At 41.7% G+C, this 16,130-nt stretch overlaps 1 protein-coding gene across 1 annotated transcript; it reads right to left on the minus strand.

Annotated features, from left to right (window-relative positions):
• Positions 1–1,087: 1,087 nt before the first annotated feature.
• Positions 1,088–15,591, minus strand: NFIL3 (nuclear factor, interleukin 3 regulated). Its single transcript, XM_068666364.1, has 2 exons — positions 15,329–15,591; positions 1,088–5,132 (listed from the first exon to the last, which is right to left on the minus strand). Exon 2 carries the CDS (start codon positions 4,944–4,946, stop codon positions 3,570–3,572), a length of 1,377 nt encoding a protein of 458 aa, XP_068522465.1. The 5' UTR covers positions 4,947–5,132; positions 15,329–15,591; the 3' UTR covers positions 1,088–3,569.
• Between the last annotated feature and the right edge of the window lie 539 nt (positions 15,592–16,130).

The raw sequence follows: 16,130 nt of genomic DNA on the forward strand, positions 1-16,130 counted from the left end.
GTACCTACCAAAACATGTTGATGGAACATAATATATTACTGTGTTGGTAGCTAAAGTTAGGTGGATATAACAGAGGAACTGACTCTTACACTTCACAGTATTTATTAACCACCAGTTGATGTCACTGGAAAAAGAACCTACCTTGTTAATCAAGTTATTTGTCATTGGCTTTTCTTAAAACTTTCCATGAAGATTTTCATGTTTCTATTGCAGGTAAGATTCAGGACTAGCCAAACAAATCTAACATGATTAATGCCTATGTTCCTATCAAAAATAGTAATTCATGCTGATAAGTCGCTAGAGTTTCCATTTTGCATGTGTGATCTTCCTTAATATTCCCATGTGAAGGTAGACCCTACAGTCGGTTTTCAGCTGCTTTCTAATCATCCGTGTTGCTTTGCAAGGGAAAGATTCCACTTTCAGCATGTTTCATGTTTTCTCAGTGAATCACTGAGCTTACAAGAGTTCTTACAGCTTAGAGGCTGCAATACCAGTTTGCACCTGCTTAGATAAAGCCCAGTACGAGCTCTAACAAACCTTCTGATCCCCAATGGAGAGACTAGTAGACCAGCCAAGGATAGCCTTTTAGTGGAGGCAGTTTTCTACCACACAGGAAATGCCAGACTGGAAGGACACAGCTACCTGACTCCCCAGCTCCTCTGTTCCTTTCTACGTGTGTCCATACAGCCGCTGAAAGCTGGAGTGGTGGCAGGGTCCCGCTGCATTTCCTCCCTCCCCCCAGTCAGTGCCACTTGTCCTCTTCCCTGATAGCACCTGTGTTAAAGGAAAGCAGGCTAGCTTTGGGTGTGGAGGGTGCAGGGGCCAGCTACACCACCCTTAGTTCAACCACCCAGTTTCGTCTGGACAGTTTGAAACTGTAGCCAAGAGTCTGGCTTTGTATTTACCACCCACACTCCAGCGTCTTCGCCTTCTACCTTCAGTTCGTGCAAGCTGCTCTGAATTCCAGCCATAGCAGCAGTAACTTCAGCATAGGAAGTTTTGCCGCAGAAGTGGAGAATTAACACCTGCTAATGCGTACGTGTTGCACTAATATGATGAACGTACAAAAAAATCATGTTGTGATTAGTTCTGGTTTTGAACAAAAGACAAATTATTTATTTGTTTCTTCAAATGAAGCATAACACTAAGGTATAAAGGGAGTATAAATAACATCTGATTGTGCTCCTAAGCTCCATGCTATAACTTTCTTGCAATGACATCCTTCAACAAATTAACTACATCATTACTGTTAAGTATTAATTGCACAAAACAGATACACAAAATATATAATGAGCTAGAAGGAGGACAACATTCTTCCATTATGACAAACAACTGTAACAAGAAATGGAAAAAAAACAATAGATCTAGGCTTACACAGATGGCAACACTGAGAGTTTTAAGTCCTCTCCTTGAACACATTACATGTGATAAATAATATGCAAAATATTTAAAGAATTTTGTTGTTGCTTACAGAAGATACTTAGCAAGCAAAGAGCCAGTAGCAATCACTGCCTCATGTTTCATATCCCCATCATTCAATGCAAATTTTTACATTTCATGCAATAATCCTGAGCTTATTTTCAGTAACATTGAAATGTCATCTATATTAATTACCAAATACATACAGAGCCCAACTATGGGGTCTATTGTATTATTAAGGCATGAAAAAAGAATAACAGTTTATTAACTCTGAATGCCACAAATACAGCACAGCAGTTAGAAGGCTCAAAAAAGCTCAGAAAGTACCAGTGATGTCTGTGCCAAGGTCCTCCCAGAACATGACTGTGAATCAGCTCCTGAAAAGATACAGCATCAAATCCTGGCCTTGCTGACATCAGGGAGTTTTGCCATTGCCTTGACTGCTGGACCAAGCTTCAGAGCTATGAGGAGTAACTCAGACTCCTTTTCATATCCCCAAAAAATTGACAAACTTCCTCTCACTCAAGTCAAGTATGAATTTAAAAACCACTACCTACATTTTTTCTTAATTAGTATTTTAAGTCTATGGTAAGATTCTATTATACAGCATGGCAATTAATAAAAAGCCTTTTCAGGAAGTGCTTATTTGTTAGTCTGATTTATTAGTACTTTAAAAGAAGGTGGAATTAGCATGAAAAGGACCTCTGCCAAATCTATGCTCTATTTATAACTTGTTTTTTATTTTTAAAGGAAAGGCTTTGGTAAGCCAAACAAAGGGTATATGATGCAATTCTAGTCTCCACAGTTCAATGGCTTTTCTCAAAGATAAAGAACTCCAAAGTCATCAGGTGAAGAACTCATCATCTGCGTAAATCGCAAGGGTAGAATCTGGGTTGTACTGTTCTCCACATAATCTCTAATATACATTTAAGAAATTCTTGCAAAACGCCCTGTAGTAAGCCAGGGTATTCCAGTTCACTTAGCTAAACCATTGAAACTGAAGCCAAATTGGTGGTAAGTCTTACTTCATGCTTAAAGTTGTGTTGTCTCCCATGGTGGGAACATGGTAGCAGATGATCTCCTCTAACTCTGCTACCGCTATTGCCTGCTCCTTACATAGGTATTTGCCTAGTTGAGCACAGAGTTTACATTTCAGGGAGCCTTATCCTTCATCTGAAGGTGGCCCATGCTCTGTTGTGAAAAGAACCATGGGGTGGACAGATGCTTTTACACAGCCTTTGTGCAGAATTCCTTCTGTGCCTGCACCCCTTGCACACACAAACCACCCTTTGACAAAGATGGTGGTGTCTAATTCTATCAGTGCAAGGCTCTGAAAAACTTAGAAGATGCACAAATCCAATACGACTAATTTCATCTAAAACACCAAGTTATAAGACTGAAATAAAAAAATGGTTTGTCACAATAAACCGTTCAGGAAATTCATTACTCTCTTATTTGAGATAAAAGGAGAAGAAGGTTACTGTTGATATTAGAGCTACCAGGACAGACTTTGTGTGGTTTTTGGTTAACTTATACTAACAAATAAGTTAAAGAAGGCTAAGGCTATAAATTGTTAATGTTTCATTTATAAATATCCACTTTATTTCTATTCTCCTCTAAAAAAAGTGTTAAGGAAAAAGGTGGCCAGAAGGTTTACATGTGTTGTAAATTGTAATTTGGTTAAGTTAAGCTGTAAAAACCAAACCTGTAAGTGAAGTTGAGCACAGTGTAAGAAAAAGCCTTTTTTTTTTTCTTTTTTCTTTTTTTTCTTTTTTCTTTTTTTGTAATTAACAACTTATTTACAAGTTCTTAAAATCAACTGAACTGGAGTAGATGTCCTGTGTTTGTCACCAATCCATGTTTTATTGTAACTGGTAACTTCCACACTTTATAGTAGAACAATAAAAAGAAAATAAAGTTCACTATATACAGCCTTTGTACAGGCTACTTGACTATACACAAGGCATAGTGATCATAGCACAACCTAGTCTTCATAATAATTTGTGCACAGAAGGACACCAATCAGACATTATGTGAACATTACAGTGAAATGACGTCACAAGTCCAGTGAAAATTCAGCATCATACAAAACATATTTATCTACTGCAAATGACATCCTTTAAAACAGTAAGCCTTTACTCAGTAGTAACTTAACCAGAGTCTGACGCAGAGATTTGTTGTGTAGTTATAAGTCTTTTAAGTGAAGCAACCTCTGCAGATAAGTTTGCTATCCCCTGCTTCAAATACAGGTTTTCGGACTCAGAGACATTGTAGATATTGTCTTTTATTTCAACAACTCCAGTTTTGCAACCACTCTGAATTTTTACATTGAGTTCCTTTTGATGCCAGAGTTCTGGTTTGAGTGACCAGTCTTGGATGTTAGTCACCTGAACCGAGAAAGGAGTGTGAGAAGAATGCACCAAGTTCTGTGCACCATGTTTTTCAAGCTCAAAATGTCTTTTTGAGGACATATCAATAGGCGATGATAATTTCTGTGTGGCATCATAGTCATTATCCATTGCTTCCACTTTAACTTGCATGGCTTTGGCTTTAATTCGAAGCTTGTGAGGCAAAGCTGAAGAATTCACTTCAGGAACTTTAACTGTTGCACGAACATTTTTATGTTCAACTGGGGAATGGATTGGACCCTTCGGAACCTGCTGCTCATCTTCTCCATCAGATGACTTTCCAACAACACCATCATCAGTTTCTGAAGTTCTGGGGGAGTTACTGGAGGATCTATTAACTTGCAAGAGAGGAGGAGAATGTGAGTACACGTTAAAGGTAGTTCCCATGTAGTTTGGATATATGGATGCTTTATAGGAACCTCTGTCATCTCTTGGCTCTCTCTCTAATTCCATGGGCTCCTGTTTTATAATCTGGAACTTATTTTCAGGACTTCTGCAGCTGCTCTGTATACGACTTGGCTGAGTATGCTCTACTGATGACATTTCAGACACATCGGACATAGAGCTTTGAGGAGAATGCTTAATGACAGAAATACAACTGCTACCAACTATAGACGGTTCATGTTCATCTACAAATGAGTTAATGTTTGATTTGGAACTTTGATAGTCTTGGAAATACACAGTTGTCGAGCTGCTGAGTTTCTGTATCTCTTGGGCATAGGCTGCAGAACTAATTAAACCAAACTTTAGCTTCAATGAAAGCAGCTCCGCCTTCAAAGTGGCATTCTCCTCTCCCAGTGCAATTAGTTTGTTCTCTAAGACAAGGTCATTCAGTCGTCGTTTTTCACGAGATCTTTTGGCAGCTTCATTATTTTTCCGCCTTTTCTCCCAATACATAGCATCCTTCTTTTCATCTGGAATGAATTCACGCTTTCTCCGGCAAGCTGAAGATTTGCTTTTTCCACTACTTGCTTCAGTAAGTAGTATATCTTCATTTGTGGACAACTCTTCAGACACTTCTGCTAAAGTAGACTTAAGTACCATGATTTTGTCCACATTGCTACTTGTGTCAACAGGTCCGTGTTCCTTTTTAAGGGTCTGCATTTTTCTCAGCTGCATCAGAAACAATTTGTAGACCTACAATGAGCGACAGAGCAAGCTATTTCTCCAGTACTTCTCACTCCACAACTTGATAAATACAGTGATTTTAAATCCACACACATTCTTCTGTTTGTTTCATATTCTCAAACAGAAGTGTCTAGATCCAATTTTCTTGGCAGAGCCAATGGGAATCCGCTAAAAAACCTGGAAAAAAAAAAAAAAGAGAATTTGATGACTATTTAGGCATCATTGGTTTGGGGACTGCAAAAGGAATTTTTAATAAAAAGCGTAGACTAGTGTTTGGTTTATTAATCCTACAGTAGTGTGAAGGAAGCTCAATACTGAAGCAACTGATACTGTACACTTCATGATACCTAGGTAGCAGATTTGCTTCCAAAACAAATACATCATGATCCAAGGGAAAAATATCAATAAAATAAACATTTGGGTTTTGATCCTACCATAACGTTGTCACAGAACTTTCCGTGATATCACTGACAAACTTAAATCTCTAACACTCGACACTGCAGGACACCAGGCATGTTGATGAGCAGCACTGGAAAGTATCTTGTTCTTCCACATTAAAGCATCTCTTCTGAAAACAGCTGTGATGTGTGACTTAGAAATGCTATATATTTGGGTCCTTCATGGATTAAAAATAACAAACTGATCTAGAGAATCTGGAGTGCTTTCTATTGTCTTAAAATAACACCACTATTCATTAAAGCTATTAAAGATTTAATTATTGTTTTTATATCCCGTAAATATAAACATATATATGTGTACTTTTATGACAAGATTTATAGACGCACACATGTAGTTTTAAAATGGCTTTTTGATCAATCAGACCAATTCAAACTAGTAAACATACGCATATAATTTTGGCATATACCTAGCTCTTAAAAAATTTACAAGACAAAAAAATGCGTTACATAAGATTTCGTCTTGTCTCTTCCTAAGAAAACGCCAAAACCAGTACTGAAAAATACATTAGAGACTTAACATTTACTAACATAATTTGAATTTGAAAAATATCCTTCCTGCATCAAAGTAAAGTTTAATACTACTGAGGCATGGGCACCTTTGGAAAACAGTGTTTATGTTAAAGTGAAAGCTTAGATCTAAAATTCTTACCACTAACAAAGGAAAACTAGCTTACCCTTTAGCTTTAGATATTTTGATCATTAAAATTGAATTTTGCACTTAAATTGGCATGTCTTATTTAGTCCTTCTTAATGCAAAAATGCTTTATTCTCATAAGATCATTTGATCTTGACCAGAGATACAGCTTCTCAATATCTCATTTTCCAGAGTCAGTCAAGTTCCTTTTAAAATAAACGTAGTATGCCAATTGTTTTTATAGGACTTACTATTGGGTCAGCAATGATTCTTGTCCATACAACAACAACCACCAGCAACTTCAAATTAATGTCACCATTTATTGGGAATGTTTTTACAATGACTAATGAAACTGATTTTAATATTATCAGTTGGGAAAGTTATAAAAGAATTAATGAATTGTATTCTGCCAGTTTCTCTTTTCTTTTCCAGAAGGCAAAGAGGAGTGAGTGATGTAATAACAATTAAGTAGGGTCATAAAGACTCAGGTTTCAAGCTGGGTTCTGTTCCATCAAACCATGCCAACTCTTCTGTCATGAAAAATTAACACATTTAATAGAACAGCTAAGAAGAATTTCCTAAAATCCATAGTTAATTACTGACATGTAACTATTTGTCTTTGATAATACAGCCTTAATGGAAAATAGAGTTAGAAGCCAGCCACACCAAAGACGGTCTCTAACATTTCAGTGCAAAAGCAGCACCACAAATTGCCATGTTTGTAAAGCAGAAATATAACTCTAATACACAAGTAATTACATAGTTAGATCCTGGTCCAAAATTCTAACTGGAGTCAAAAAGAATTTTCTGTCAAGTTAAGTAGGAGCTGGATCACGTTTAAAAAAAAAATAAATGTCCCACAACAAAGCAACATCCAAAACTTCAGCATAATTTAATTTGCTGAAGAAGCTGTATAGTCATTCTGTCCATTTCAGTGCTGCAAGTTTTCAGTGCTTTAATTAACATGCAAACTGTTTCAACTGTAGTGTAACCTGATACTTTATAAACACGCACGCATATATACACATACATATAAATAAAAATTGCTTCATACATGGCCTTTAAAAATAAAATATCCAAGATGGGTCACCTGAGTTTCTATGGCATTTGTGAAACATTCAGTCTCTACAATGTGGTTTTACAAAAGAAGGAGAAAAATACCAAGACTTTTTTTCACTGTCCCATAGCATTAGGAATGCACAGCTATTGATCCACGGTCACCCTGATACACTGCAATCCTTGTATTCATTTGTATCACTGACAACTTCTGTGTTTCTTTTGAAATGCATCCATCTGCTAAAGCACATACAGAAGTTGAATACCTACCTGTACTGAATACCTATGAAATCATCACTTGTCTCATAACATGCATCTCAGCCAACTCTTGCTAAGGCTTCAAAACAACTTCAAGGCCTTACAAGTAAATATATCTGACTGAATTTTACAGCACTCAAGCACTAAACTCAAAGCCAAATGATGTTTATTCTCTCTTAAGAAAGGGATACCAACATACATATACGAAGGGATGCAAGGCATGGACTCTTCGTGAGCCCGATGGCTCTTTAACAGAAGACGTTTATTGCCCTTTTTCATTACTACATATACTTTCCCTGTAGCCCCATGCACTGTCCACACGCCCAAACCTATCATAAAATTGGTCAGGGACCCTCAGACGCGCCTGGAGCCAACCAGCAATTTGTCACCGCCCAAAGCTCATCTTTAAAGATGTAGCCAATTTATTTTATCTCAACCTTGCTCAGGTTTTTGCTTCTACCACTTGTTTCCTCATTAGCTCTAATTCAGGGATGTGTGAAACAGCGCGAAGCCACCTGCAAATTCCTTTCCCACACATATACCATTACTTTCTTCCCTGGAACATTTACACCTACTTGAAACAGGAGAAGTAGCAAGGAAGTAGTGATATACATGGGATTTGTGCTTATTTCTAGAAGAATGAAGCTATACCTACACTGGTTTAGTACAAACTGCATTTTCATCTTACACCCCAGCATCCCATTTCCACCCTACAGAAGGAACAACTTCATCCTTAAACAAGGCTGTTTCAGGGCAAGAAGTATGAATTCGCCTCTAGCTGTGCAGTCTTCAGCTCAGAGTGATCACACTTCAGCAGCACCATGACACAGGAAAAGACACCAGTAATGACAGTAATAGATAAAAGTAATTAGCAAAAAGATTGTTTGCTTTTCTTCGAAATGAACGTAGACTAAGGCATAGTTCATCAGTAGGACCATCTATGTATCAGTAAAAAAAATCCAACTGCATGTCCAAACTATCTCAAGCAGCCAAACGCTGGCACTGAGCCGCACTTGAAACCCAGCAACCTAGGGAGTTCGTGTCCCTCGATTCAGGTGGCTTCTACAGATTGGGCCGTTCCAGTACGCAACCTGCCCATTTTAGCACTAACGACTCCTGTTTTGGCCATTCTCCCTCCCATATGCATTATTCCTGGCATAAACAGGCAGAATGTAGGTAGCACACAAGTCTACAGCAAGTAATGAATGTGTATCAAAACAATGATGCTTTTCACGCAGTATGCAACTTTGCTTTCTGCCAGAGCCCATCAGTAAGGCTGTCAAGACAGAAGTGTAACCCACTGACATAGTCTTACTGATTTGCTATTTATGTAGTTCTTTCTAATGCCATTACTTCAGTGAACGGGCAAAACAACAATAAATCCTTCACTCTTTCCACATTTTCCTTGAGCACGTCTATCACGGTAACTGGAATTGCTGCTTTACATAAGAGGAGGAAGAGCCCCTGTTTGTTAATAGTTCTCCATGTGGATCAGCCCAATACTGAGTCTGTAAACAAATTAAATTCCATCTGATGATAATGGCAAAATGCCTTCAATAAAAACAGCCATTTTGCTTCACTTGTATTTTATAATTCCACTGGAAAACATCAGTATTTACACATAAATTAATGAACTGTAATGACTCCTCTGACTATATTTCAAATTCCAATATTTTCCCTTATGATTAATTTTTCAATTGCTTTATCACTCCCTCATAAAGTATTATAAAACCAACATTTAATACTGCCTTACATTAGTCACTGTTAAAGATTTTTTTTGGTTGGTTGGTTGATGTTAATGGCATTGAGTGCCAATTCAACAATGTAATAACACTCGACCCTATTAACTTAATTACAGACCCAGTCTTGCTCCCACAGCAATTTTGCCATTGGCTTGAACAGAAGTAGGATACAATCCCAGACCCAAGAATTAAAGAGACTGTTTTATAGAAATCACACTATTGAAGCAAGAAATTACGTATGCAGAAATTGTGAAAAGTTAATTTGTCCATGGACTTCACAAAATACTTAAGTGGTCTGATTGTGTCAAAATAGTACATTAAGGGTCTGATCCCAGGGATTTGTGTATTCACACTGTAATAATTGAAATGTTTCAATAGGTTGAAGGACAGGGCTACAGTCTTGGCTGTCTCTGTTCCATGTAATCTAATTACACAAGACTACCCTACTTTGGAGAGTGCATATGGGTCTCCACACGTATGTGTAAGCTTCCCCATAGAGTAACTGTATATTATTTGTATTTATCAAAATAATTCCTGTTATCTCCAAGCACGGTATCTCAAAATAAATCTCAGAATTGCATAACCTATTATTTAATTCTATTCTTCTAATAGTTTTATCAAACTAAGTGAAATACTATCTCTAGCAATTGGTTGCTTTCAAATACATTTCACTTTTGTACAGACATTTGTCTCCAAAATTTATCTGTCCTTCAAAACCAGAAAAAAGGCTAAACAAAGCTTCTTGTTTTAAAAAAGAACCACACCTCCATCAGCATCTTCTCAGTAAATAATTCAAACTACTATATGGTAAAGTGCAGAAATACAGTAAGAGCTCACACTACTATGTGTCTCTGCATGTTTTTAGTTGTTGTTTTCCATGTTTTGCATAGGTCTCATTAACCTACTACCATTCCCTCATATTTATTCTGAAAAGGTGCCTACACGACTGAAAAGCTAGTGTAGAACCCACTCAAAGGTAGCAAAATGACCAGTTCACATTCCAAACTTCGAAAAAAAAAAAGAAAAATATACTTCACACTTTTATCTTCAAGGAGTTTTAAATACATTAGCTAACTATCACACGATTTTTATGGAGGTACAGAAAAATACCATCCCCACTGCACATGAAGGAGACAAAACCAAGTTTATTAGTTTAGGTGGTGGGCACACAACCTAACTGAACACTTTGGAACAACTCTACCTCTACTGCGAGCCACTCTACATCTACCGGTTTTCCCAGACAAAAACTACGCCATAAGATTCTGCACCTGCCAGGTCTATCATAATTCAGAAATATTTTTGAACTGAATATGTGGCTCCCAAATTCCATTCCAACCTCCAGTCAAATTGCTCAAGATCACTTTTCTTGCCTTTATGTAGGCCAGTTTGTAAAATTATATTCTGATTAAAGAAAAGGTTTAATGCTGCTCCCACTGGAACAGTGGTACTATCCCTCGCACAGATTATTGGGCAAGAGGGGCTAGGCAATGTAGAGCAAATGAAGTTCAAGCTCTCTGGAAAAAAACGAGGTAACTGCACTTTATGCAGTAATAGATACATTATCCACGGTCACAAAGAGGTTTTCCTCTTTCCGCATTTACGATATGAACGTTACCGCCAATTACTGCTATTATATAGTTACACTCGTACAGAGCATGAATCCATTACAACAGCAAGGAGCAACACGGAACTATTGCTTCTGCACAGAGTTCCCTTTTCTTACAACTTCACGGGCATCTTAAGTGCTTACAGTTCCAGGATCAGCATGTAATTAGGTCAGTGGAGCACTGATGATGATAGCTTTGTACAAGATGACCCATTTTCGCTAAAATGTTGTTTCTCTTATTGAAAGAAAGTAATGGGAGATGGCTAAACAATGTATTCCATAGAAATATCACGAATCATTCATTTATTATGACACTTCCAAATCTCCCCTCCTTTAATCCCTCTCCCCCCTGCCAAAAAAAAACAAAAAAAAGACAAGACTAAAGCTCATCACAGCACTCACAACAGTATTACATTTTCCTATTACCCACTTCCAACCTGTACCCAGAAAGCTGATGTCAGATGTAATTTTTATGAAAGGCTTTTGTTGTTAGGAAAATTAGTTAAGTTACTGTTTATCTTAATAACTACAAATTAATTCATTAATGTATAGCTTGCTTCCCAAAGGTAAATTACACAAATTATGCAAATAAAATTATTATTTGGAGGGAACTAAACATGTATTAAAGGTAGCTGTTGCTCAAAAAGGTCAGTCAAGATTAATAGGAGCAAATATGACCCATATTTTCTCCCATTTCCTTAGGAGGACATACAGCATGCTTCTACCAGATCTGCTCAACCTGTCCTAAACCGGCTGCTTGCTGCTCTGGTATAAGTGGGAATAGATTGGTGGGAACAAAAATCTAAGAAGGTTACTCAAAGAGCCATGAGAAACTTTGAAGCTTAAAAGAAGAGGAAATGTATATATTACTTGTGTAAATATTTAATTACACTTATACAACACATGGTACATATGTGTGTATATAAATCATGACGTTTTATTTAAATATCACTTCACTCTGCAGTATTTTACTAAAATCCCAATAGAAACAACAGGAACTGAAGCAACAATAGTGTAACAGTATGCTTCTCCTCATCTCAACAGCTATTTGACAGTAGGAAAAACTAGAGTGCACAAAGCAATCACTTAGTAGTAACAACGTTCTGGGAATAAGATCTGTGTTCTAATTAAGGACCATTAAAAAATACAAAATCAAGTGTTAATTATTCTGACAACAAATGGCTCTCTCCTATTGAACAGTATTCTTAAAATGCCAACCATGGACCAGACCTTTGGCTGACCTAAATTTATATAGTGCTATTTAAAGGCAGGAGAATTATGTCAATTAATCCCAGCGGGTGCCCTGAGCATGCATTTGTTATGTAACTGAAGTATAAAGATGCGAAATAAACGATGTTTGTAAAATGTTGGCGTCTACCATGCACTGCCAATGGAACACAGAAACAGCCGACTTCAGAGCCCCACTCATGCAAGATGGTCCAGATAGGAAGACCACCACCACCTGTGCTAATTCCTATTATCTTTGCTGCGATGTTCCACTCACAAGAGGAGGCCTTGCAGCACTGGCACCTATACTGCTGTGAAGACACCTCTGTGGCAAAAAATTAAAAAATAATAATAATAATAAAAAAAAAACTGCTTAATTATTCTAATGCTTCAGGACAGAACTCATAATTGCACTAAGATGGAACAACTCAAAAAAGGAAAACACTTTTTTAATACAGCTTTTTATCTGGCAGAAAACAGATTTCTGTATTATCTGTTGCCAGATTCAACCTCATAGTATGAGATTTCAGTTCAACAGTTGAATGAGGAAAAGAAAAAAGAAAAAAGAAAAAACACAGGATGTCTAAGGAGGGCAATAATAATTCACTTCAGGTCTACCTCTTAATACAACAAGTTTTCAAGAACATTGCTTTTACCACATTTTGAATCAAGCCCAAGTATGCCCTTGCTTATGCAATCCTATTTTTGACAGTCATGCTTGTCATTGGTATTAGACAGTTACATCACCTGTTTAAAAAAAAAAAAAAAAACACAGTTTTTTTCAAGCACTGTAAAATACCGTAGCAGAAATCATCTGACATTTTGTCTTAGAATGGTCTGCAGCAATTGGCCATCTATTTGCATTTTTTTTCTATTACATATCCTAAGCACATTTATATCTCATAACTGGCTGTAATGATCATAGCAAGGTCACCTAGAAGAGTCAATTAAGCTGATGAGTCAGATACATTGCTTAACAGTGTGCAATAAGACTCAAACAGAGGATTTTATTGTTCATGTTATTGCATCATAGTGATGTTATAACAGCAGCAAGATTGCTGTCTGGAAAAAAAAAAAAAACTATTGCATAAACATAGTTTGCATAACTATCTACTAAAATAAGTCAATTTAAAATGAGCTAAAGGTTTATTTTATTTATGAGTTTTATTTCAAGATAAAGGACTGAAAAACGCAGCGTGGTGCTGATACCTTTTGTAGACTGTGCATTGCTTTACTCGCAACAGAAAGAATGTACGTTCAACAAATTTCAGCTAAAGCGTGGTAAATACTGTTCCTTCTTAGGATAAGATTAGATGTGAGGAGGTCACATAAGTTCATATTGCTCATGGGAAGACTCTAAGCTTTTTGACACCTTTCAGATTAGTTCCTTAAAAAAAAAAAATACAAATGAGAGGAAAAAAAAAAAACAACACAACAGCAGAAACTTGAAGCTTTGAAGTCAAATCCAGGAAGCTGGATATTATAAAAGCTAGTTAAGAGTCCTTTAGAGAATAAGACGAGATAAAAATAGAAAGTAAATAAAAATGGAAAGTAAAGGCAGATCGTTCTAAAGAGGGTTAGCACTTCAACAGTCAAATAAAGACATTTGTAATGTGAGAACTTTTAAAGCGGTATCTGCCAGTGCCAGTGATGTTAGGGATCTTTATTCAATAATCCTTGAACTCGCTGGTTTGAATTAGGTCTCTAGGTCAACACCCGAATCCTTATTCATTCACATTTCCGATAAAAGCCAGCATTTTGGTGGAGCAGGGGACCACAGAAGCGATGCACTTTTTTTCTTTTTCTTTTTTTTTTTTTTTAAACTAGCCCCTGGGTTGAATTAATGACCGAGGAGGGCAAGGATGACTCAAAGTGGGTTACGTACACGGGAGTGAGCACAATGAAACTGCGAGCAACCGCTGAAGTTACAAGGACGAGAGAATAAATTAATGAATTAATTAATTAAGAGAAATCAGGCTGGCTCGCTTCTGACACGGCAGCAACTCCCAAACCCTGGCCACCGGGGCGCCGCCGCACTTGACCCCCACAACCCCCCACCACCACCATCCCCACCCCCCAAAACCGCGGGGGGCCGCCCCGCCGGAAAGTTTTGCCCATCTGGGGCATTTTCTGCCGCCGCCGCCCCCCCTACGGCCACCTCGGCGGCTTGTTTTTTTTTTTGGTGACAAAGACGCCGATTTCGGCGTCGCCCACCCGGGCGGCGGGGCCCACCCCGGGCCGCTCCGCGGGGCCGGGCGGTGCCGGTGCCGGTCCCGGTGCCGGCGGGGCGCGGCCGGACCCCCTTTGTCTGCCGCTCCCCCCCACCCCCCCGCAGGCCCGGCCCGGCCCGGCTCGGCCCCTCCGTGCCCGGCGGCGGCGCATGGCGTCCGCCCGCTCCCTCGGCGCGGCCCCGGCCCCGAACAAAGGGCTGCGGCAGCGCCCCCAGCCCTCGCCCGCCGCCGCCTGGCGGACCCGGGGCGGGGGCCGGGGGGCAGCGGCCGGGCCCCGGCGCCTGTCACAGCGCCCCGCGGCTGCGCCGCACGCACGGCGCCCGCAGCCCCCGGTAACGGGGCCGGCCCCAGCCGCGGGGTCCCCCCCCAAAAAAAAAAAAAAAGGGAGCCCCGCGGCTGTGCCGGGCTGGGTGTGCGGGGACAGCCGCAGGGCACGCCCGCGTGCAAGGAGCGGGGGCAGCGTGAGTGTGAGTGTGTGTGAGTGTGAGCACGGGGCCGCCCCGCCGGGCACGGCTCGTCCCGCGGTGTGACAGAGCCGGGCACGGCGCCGCGTCCCCGCTGCTACACGTATATATATACACATATATACATATATATATATATATACACACATATATGTATATATATATTTTTAATTCCCCTTTTTCTTTTTTTTTCCTTTTTATATATATATATATTTTTTTTAATTTTTTTCCATTTATTTTCCCGGGGCGCCGGACCCGTCCCGCTGCTCTTTGTGGCCCGGCCCGGCCGCCCCGCTGCCGCCCCGCTCCCCCGCCCGGCTGCGGGCGCTCCCCGCGGTTACATAACGCCGCATTTCCAGGAACCCGGCCCCGCAGCGCCCCAAAACACACACACACACATCCAAAAAAAAAAAAAAGCAAAACACGAAAAAATCAAAAATATTAATAATAATAAAAAGGCGCAGCGCGCACCGGCAGCACCCCGCGGCGCCGCCCGCTCCCCGCCGTGCTGCGGGGCAGCCTCCGGGGGGTGCCCGCCCCGGCAGGGCAGGACGGGCAGGGCAGGGCAGGGCAGGGCAGCGCCCCGCACCCCGCACCCCAGCGCTGCGGGTTATGTAACGGCCGGCAGCCGCGGCACAGCGCGGTACATCGCGGCTCGGCACAGCACGGCTCGGACGCGCCCGCCGCGCCTCCCTACCTTGCGTGCAGGGCGAGGCGGTGCGGGGCGGCCGCTCCGCTCCGCTCCTCTCCGTGCGGGCAGCAGCACCACCACCAGCAGCAGCACCACCAGTACCGGCAGCACCGGCAGCAGCAGCGGCAGCAGCGTCGTCGCCCCGCTCAGCCCGCCCGCCCGCCCGCGAGCGTGCGGCGGCGGCGGCGGCGCGGAGGGATGTGTGTTAGTAGGTCAGCGCTGCGCCGCGCGGGGCGCGCAGCCCGCATGCCAGCCGCGCCGCGCCGTGACTGGCGGCCGCGCCGCGGCCAATCGGCGCCGCCAGCCGCCGGGGGGCGGCCAATGGGGGGCCGGGCAGGGGGCGGGGCGGGGCGGGGCGGGGCGCGCTTACAGTAGGGCTGTGTGCTGCGCATTGCATAACCGACGCCGGGACGGGGGGCGGCGGCGGTGGCGGCGGCGGCGCGCGCGGGGGGCGACGGCGGTTACGTAACGGCCCGGCGGGGGGGGGGGGGGGGGCTCGGCCCGCGGCATGGGCGGCGCCGCCGTGTGGTGAAGGAGCGGGGGGGGGCTCGGGTGTGAGGGGCTCGGCGCCCCCGGTACCTGGTGGCGGAGCCCGGCCGAAGCTGGCGGCGGTGTTTAAGGGGTGACCCTCGGTGGGCACACCCGGGGGTACGGCGAGGCAGGGGGCAGAGCGCTGGTGCGGCTGAAGGGACGTGTTCAGCGCGGTTTTTTTCCTGCTCTCCTGAGGTACAGGAAAAATAAAACCCCACGGCTGAGAGCCGCTGCCGGCTGTCTGCACAAAGGCAGTCCGCGGACTTGAGGAAAAACT

The sequence above is a fragment of the Anas acuta genome, chromosome Z (assembly GCF_963932015.1).
Source record: "Anas acuta chromosome Z, bAnaAcu1.1, whole genome shotgun sequence".
In the NCBI taxonomy this organism is placed as follows: Eukaryota; Metazoa; Chordata; class Aves; order Anseriformes; family Anatidae; genus Anas; species Anas acuta.

What these genes read in the sequence shown, in the direction of transcription:
- NFIL3 (XM_068666364.1), bottom strand. Translation starts at nt 4,946, where the DNA reads ATGCAGCTGAGAAAAATGCAGACCCTTAAAAAGGAACACGGACCTGTT.